This window comes from Epithele typhae (genome assembly GCF_022376455.1).
Source record: "Epithele typhae strain CBS 203.58 chromosome Unknown BXZ73scaffold_62, whole genome shotgun sequence".
Classification (NCBI taxonomy): Eukaryota; Fungi; Basidiomycota; class Agaricomycetes; order Polyporales; family Epitheliaceae; genus Epithele; species Epithele typhae.
The window spans coordinates 150,590-157,841 of record NW_025954253.1 but is presented as its reverse complement, the minus strand read 5'-3'; the positions used below and the strand labels follow the sequence as shown (position 1 = coordinate 157,841).

The window sequence follows — 7,252 nt, the reverse complement described above, 5'->3', positions numbered from 1 at the left end:
TCATACGGACGTCGTTCGGGCAAGGTGTTGAACGTACTGTCTTCAAACACGTCTCGGAAGTCATGGTAGTGTGTAGGTACCACGTCTTCAAAGGTTATGGGTGCGCGATTCTTGCTCTGTTCTATAGCGATATCCATAGCCACTGATGCTCTTCGTGCGTGCATATACGCTGGTACGTCTAGCATGAAGACGCGCTCGCCCTCATCTAGTACGTGTTCACACGTGTGGGGACAGCGATTGAATTCCACAAGTTTCTTTTGCCAGTCTATGACTGGGTTGTGGTGCTGGATCCACTCGTGCCCGAGGAATAGGTCGGCTTTGCCTAGGTCGGTTACTAGTAGATGCATCATCTCGCGGTGGTTTCCGACCGTGATGAATACTTCCACGTAGTGGGTGATACTTCCTCCTATGTTTGGCGTACCGTCCGCATTGTGTACTGGTATGGGTTGTCGTATGCCCGCATGGTTAGACCAGCTCGTCGTACGAGGTCACGATGTATGCAAGAACCGGTGCACCCGGTATCTAGTAGCGCTTGTACCCGTGTTCGTTTGGTGGTTTCGGGGTTCTCAAGTTCTAGAGGGATATCCATCTGACGCTTGGAACCGAGAGCTCTAACCACTCCAAACAGTTTGGGTCCGATCCGGTTGATGCCAAAGGCGTTGGGTGTGTTTGGTTCCGCTGCACTCGGAGTTTTCGTTATTTTTTTGATATTAGGGAGAGAATTAAGCACGGATTCCCGTCCGCCACGCTTCACTGGTGAAGACGCTCTCTCGGTAGATACATAAGGAACAGAGGAGTCTACAGGGTCCGATTGGTCTGGGGTTTCGTATACCGGGAGACAAGCGAAACGGTTCTTGGTGGCTATGTTACATTGAGGGAGAACAGAATTGATTACGAGGGGGGAACGGGGTCGTGCAGCAACTCCGTTCCGAACGAAAAACCCTGCGATAGGAAGTCTTCGGGCTCCTCGGCGACCCAAGCGCGTATGGCGTCGACAAACTCTGAGCGCTCGGCGGTTTCCCACGAACGCAGCGTCTGTGTCGGGCGGTTCGGGATATGCCAGGGTGATCCGCACGTGCCGGCCTGGTCTTTCCGCGCGCCGCACTCAGGCTTGCGGCACTTCTGCGCGTTCAACCTGTCGATATCCATAGGTTGACCGTGTCCTCCGTAGGTGGTGCCGGTGTGATCGCGACGGTCCGATCGCGCGTCATACAGTGGCCGCGAGGGCGCGGGCCGGGGCGGTACCTCGGCTGTGCTAGTCTTCGTGTTCGCGCGTGTGGTGCTGCCCGTTGCATGAGTATCACGACGCATGAGGTTGAAGTCGCGATCCGCATCATCAAGATCAGTGATGCGCGTCTTCCATTCCTGATACGTTGTCGGCTTTTGGTGGGAGCGGAAGATGTCCTTGAGTAGGTCGCCGCGCACTTTGTGTAGTACCATCTCGATTATACTTGTGTCCGTGAGCGTGAGGCCTGACGCGTATACCAACCGCTCAAATTCAGTGAAGAAGTCTTGCGCGGTCATGCTGCCTTGACGTACTAGGGTGAGCTCATGGTAGGCGCGTCGTTTCGCGTTTCGGTCCAAGAACACATCGTCCACCGCGGTCCAGAAAGCTTCGATGTCTGCGAAGGTCCACCGGCCATTGGCGTAATTGGCTGTTCGGAACGCAGCTCTCCATTGTTCCACCGCGCGCGTTCCGCGCATGTAAGAGAGCACGCACCCAACAGTGTCTTCGAGGGTAAGTCCTTCCACAATGATCCTCATCTCATCTCGCCAATTGATGTACTTGGTTCTATCTCCTGCGAACGCTTCTGGGTCTTTGCGCTTGACTTTTGGGGCCGAGACCGCGGCGTTCACGGTGACAGGGGAAACAGTAACTTGTGCAGGTGTGGCGGCATGGTTTGTGAGGAGTGTGAGAAGCTGGAGCACAGAGGCGAACTGTCCCGGGTCGATCGTTGCCATTTCTGGCATTGTTGGTGGTACAACTGGTGGCGGAGTTCCGTCTGCGCCTTGATCAGGTTCGGATGCGGCGTCGCTAGCGTCGGCCTCTTCGGGAGGGGGTGTTGCAGGTGGATCGGCGGTGTTTTCGTCAGGGTCGACGAACGTCTCTTCTTCTTCTTGAGGTTGGGTGATTTCTTCCCAGCGTGCGGACGCGAAGATGAAGCGCTGGACGCCGCTGGTTGTGTCGTCGTATCTGTGCGGGCAAGGATTGCGTTCACAGCGCTGAAGCTGGCGGCTGCTTTCGGGTCTGTGCGCGTCGTAGCTTTCTTCAACGTTGTGCGCGTGGAAGCGCCCTGCACACCGGAGTTGTCGCGACAGATTGAGGGAGCGTTGTTTGCTGGAGTTTGAGCGGTTCGGGCAAGTCGGGGGGCAGGCGGTTGAGCGCTTTTCGCGTGGGAATTGATTTGGGAGGCGAGGTTCTGTCTACACGACTGTCTGAACCTATAGGGCGTGGAAACGCAACTGGCGCTCAAGGGTAGGAAGGAGATGGAGAGTGCGCCGCGTTCGTAGGTATTCCAGGTACTCTCCAACTGGTAGTACGTGTAGAATGAGACCAAACTGTAGCGTGGGGGTGAGGGATTGGAAGTGGAATGCGTTCTGCTGTGGGTCGAGGTTGTCGAAAGTGGCTACAGTACCCAGATCTCCGGTGATGGAATCTTCAGCGAACAACGTGAATTCAACGCGTCCGTTGGGGAACCAATCAAAGCGGTAGAGTACGTGGGTGTCACAGCCGTCGGTGGTGTATCGGTAGGCTGTAGCGGTGCCGGGAGGGGCGTGTGGAGTGTTACACTCCGCTGTAAACCAGTAGGCGTCGTGCCAGCTTACAAGGTAGTCGTTATCCTCGTTGAGCGCGTCTGTCGAAAGCTTGTCGCGGAGGTCTCCGGCCGGGGTGCCGTATTCAAGGGGCTCGTCGGTCCGGATGCAGGTGAGGTTGATGAGATCTTCGTATTGTGCGGGCGCAAAGATGGGGATGCCTTCGCGAAGGTTGTAGTAGTCTTCAAGGCGTCGGAGGCCGAAGCGGAGGTCGGCGTGGTCTCCGGCGATGTCCCAAGACTCGGGGTAGTTGACGTTGATGCGGTGTAACCACGAACGGGTCGCGCGATCGCTTTCTTCGAGTCGTTCGGCGTCCGCGAGCGGGTAGGCAGTGCGGTCGATGTGTAGGAAGTGGTGGAGGTGGAGTTGGTTGAACTCGCGCACGCTAGGTTCGCGTGCGTTGGGAGGCGGAAAGTGTTTGAGGAGGTGAGGGCGGCGGATCTCACGCGGCGGAGACGCGGCGGAGGAGTCGGCGAAGATGTCCTCGGAGAGCGAGGTAAGCGGGAGGATGGAGGATTCACTGTACGCGGACACTGGAGACAGGTCGCGTTAGCGTACAAAGTGTGGGGAGGTTTGGATGGCCGTACTCGTGTGATCGCGCGCTGGATTCCGCGGCGAGGAGGATTTGAGTAGGCGGGGGTTGGGTAGAAGCTGCTTATGAGACGCCTTAGCGCGCGCGGCTATCTACGAGATTAGATAGCGCACCGGCCGAGACTCGCGAGGGAGATTGGAGGTACGAAAGCCCAAGCAGCTTCTGGAGATTGCTCCTCCAGAAGTGCGCTCTTTTATATTCGCTGTCTACCATGTACATGAGTCAACATGAGTCGCTCGCGCGCATACACGCTGCAACGCTAGCTTGCCTGCTTGCGCTCACATGTCGCACAGAGTCAACGGAAATACAAAGAACAAACGCGCGTGAGGCGCGAGGCATCTTCGTACGATACTGGAAGGAGTAACTACGTAGTCAGGGCCTGGGTACGCTCCAGGCACGAAGAGCAACGTGCAGGAGCGCACTGTAGCCAGCAGCGGCCCGGTCGGTACATGAGGCGCTCAAGTGAGCTCTTGAGCGACGCGCGGTAGCCTCGTGGCTGGGCGTCGGGACCGCGCGCCCCGCTTACTAACACCGTGACTGGCGTGATTACCGGAAAAGGGAAATTTCCGTAACACCTCCCCTCTTCCCTTGCTCTTCTGTCATCCACCCATACAGATGAATGCATAACCGCTGTGCGGATAGCGAAACCTACGATTACGCAAGAGCAACGCCGACAGCGCGTCGGGCTTCGGATGTCCCTGCCGCCTGTGCGATGGATTCCTCACTGCTGGTATAAAGGATCCTCCAATACCACTACCGCTTTTATTCAGGCGAACCACAGGATACGCTTGAGCCGTGTGTCTCGTCAGTCGTGAGTGATCCTATATTCGAATTCTGCGCACACTCGCCACTTGCGCACCTCCTGTAGGTCCTTCTGCACCCCTACGCGATTAATCGCGTCGTGCGCACGGTGTACGGTTTCGTCCCCCATCCGTGGGAGAGTCACACACAATATGTGAGCAGGATGCCGCGGTCTGGGAGACGAGCACGCGCACGATCCGGACGGGGCACGTGTAGTGACTGGACCCAGAGCTGGAGAGGAAGAGCGATGGATTGCGAGAAGTTTGGCAGGGCGGTACAGGTTGGAATGACGCAACGCCGAGTTCCATTATCTTGCGACGGCAAAGTGCGACTAAGGGAGAGGTCGCCACAGCGGTACATACACGCTTGTCACCCCAGCAGCACCCGAAACCTAGCATGCAGCGTCTCGATCATCTCGAAATCCCAACGAGCAGAGGCGAATGAAGCTTCAATCGTCCAACTTCCCCGTCCAACGCGTCGGATGTGTGGCTGCCCCTTTGATGTGCTGATATGGTCGGTCTCGCACGAATGCGCGGACCTGTTCCACACCTCGGAGCAGTTGGCGCGCGCGTGCCAGTGGACGACCGCAAAATGTGAGGGTCTGTAATACCCACGGGCAACTTCCACAGGGCACTGTCCGAGGACGATGCGAAGGGCCCCGTGGCCGTGAGGGAACGAGAACAGGAGCACGAGCAGCGTGTCGGCCGCGCGCGCCCACGGCGCCGGCGGGAGCGCGCTGTGGTACAGGTCGAAGGCGAACGGCTGCAGGGCGTGGAAGTCGGCGGCCGCGAGGCGGAACGGCGAGCCGGGGTCGGATGTGCTCGCGCAGAAGGCGGCGAGCTTCGCGAGGCCGTCCATCGGCATCGGCGCGCAGGTGCGGTAGGAGGGCCGGGCGGCGACGCACATGTCCATCATCCGCCAGCGGGCGCTGGGGATCTCCTCGTCGATGTGGACGGAGTGCCACCGCGCGGGCTGGTAGAACGTCGCGAGGGAAGTTTGGGACGGGCGTGCGGACCTCTCGAGCACGAGGTAATGCCGCCTTGAGACGGAAGTTTCCTCGCGCTGACAGTAGGTTGTGCAGAAGATGTCGACGAGCACGAAGAATCCCTCGACGTCGATGTTCAGAGCGGGAGCGGAAAGGCGTAACCCGTCCGGCGTCGTCGTAAATGTAGGGATCTGTAGCCGAGAGATGGTTGCACCAAATAGCACCTGCGAAATTAACGAGTGAGGGGCGATTGGCAGAGTAAGTATACTGATAAATATACCTCTTTTTCGTGGATTGACATACGAGTATCGGCGTCATACTTCAATGTGTTGCACTGAGTGAAATGCGCTGGAGAGGAGGGAAGGATGTGACGGCTAGTGGAACTTTGAGTGGAGAGAGTGGAGAGCAGCGCGTCGAGATCAGTGTAACTCGATGGCCACTGCCAGAGGAACAGAGAGGGGTCCCTTGAAGTCTTCATGATCTCCTCCAGTAGGCGATAGAAGGCGTTCTCGCTGCCTTCTCCGTAGAGCGTCGGCATGTTGACTCCGAAGATCCCGAACAGACAATACGCGGCATCTTCGGGCCGGGTCGTCACCCTCTGCGACGCCCAAGACATGCGAGTCGCGATGCTCATATCCGTGATCGGCGTCTCGAAACGAAGGACGGGTGCAGGGATGTCGGTGGACTCCGCGAGAAGAGTCGAGAGCTCGATCTTGTTCCCCAAAAAGACCCAATCCCGGGAGAAGAAGACGACAAAGGGAGAAGCAAGGAGCTCTTGCAACGTCCAGCCGCGCTCGTGCCACCTGCTCCTCTTGAACGCGTCCCGCAGATCCTGTGGATTTGATGCGTGCGATAGCGGCCCTGAGAGCGGCACGCCGTCCATCACCACGTCGCTGAGGTATACAACGCAGATGCTGGACCGGGCGTAGTAAGTGAACATGGAATTGATGGCCTCGGTGAGCTCTGCGCTGCTCGTTTTGTCGATGCAGCACGTGTCGACCCAGGCGTACTTGTAACCAGCCTTCTCGGCACGTTCGAGGAACTTGCTGACCTTGTGTGAGAGGCGATCGCGAGGGTTGAACCATGGTGGAGCGGTTGGATTGTGTGGGGGCTCCTCGCCGCTTGACGAGAAGTGCACGGATAACAGAGGCAGGGGAAGGGAATTATCGGTGTCTCCAGAGCTATCGGCATGATGGGACGCTCCCAATGGAGGGTCTGCGGGTTCGGCGTCACGTTGGAGACGGCCCGTTGGCTGTGCATGGAAGCCGTCATCGTCTGCAGTGTCCTTCACCGAACGAGAACGCGACGCTCGAGCGGCGGCTCGTGGGCGACGAGACCATGACTTGACCTGAGCAGTCGCGGCAGAGAACCACGTGCGGCGCGTGTTAATCTTGTGCTCGGGGAAGCAATCGTCACTTTCTAGGCTATCCGGGAGGGACGTTGACGAGTGATCGACGTTTTCCGATAACTGATATCGCGACTCCCTGCGAGCGGAAGACAACGACACATGCGATCGACAGTTGTGGATATGGTCGCTCTTAAACAGAGAACGCGTGAGATTAAACGTGGAAGAAGTCACCAGTGTTTGCGACATACTGAAATGCTCGAATCGATGTCGCGGTGCGCTGAAGTCCTTGAGTCGATGGTCTGTGACACATAGTTGTGGAGCTCTTTGCGAGTCAGCGATAGTCGTTCGAGGGGAGACGACGCCTGATTGGCCTCTTTATTCAATAGCTGAACGTTTTGAAAGGTATCTTCGTCGTCTTGCCAGGTGTGAGAAAGGATCGCGAAGCCTCCCGGGACGTCCTCGGTACGGGGAAAGAACACGAGGTTGGCGCGAGCGGTACCAAGCAGCCACATGTCCTGACAAAGGGTCAGCAGTTCAATCGGGATACAGAAGACAACTGGCGACGCGTATACTCACCGACGGGCGGCGCACGGAAGACACCCTTGTGAGCAAAAGGCCACGCGGGGTACTTATCGCCAGCTGGCCCACGCGCTCATCAGCATCGAAGCCAGGGCATGTTTTCGCACCGCGCCAGCAATATGTGTACCTGTAT

At 57.7% G+C, this 7,252-nt stretch overlaps 1 protein-coding gene across 1 annotated transcript; it reads right to left on the bottom strand.

Annotated features, from left to right (window-relative positions):
* Positions 1-5,424: 5,424 nt before the first annotated feature.
* Positions 5,425-7,052, bottom strand: BXZ73DRAFT_52858 (HET-domain-containing protein; the record flags this gene model as incomplete). The annotated part of the gene is made up of 2 exons (XM_048020887.1): positions 5,425-6,313; positions 6,901-7,052. The coding sequence occupies 2 exons, from the start codon at positions 7,050-7,052 to the stop codon at positions 5,425-5,427; spliced, it is 1,041 nt and encodes a 346-aa protein (XP_047873975.1).
* Between the last annotated feature and the right edge of the window lie 200 nt (positions 7,053-7,252).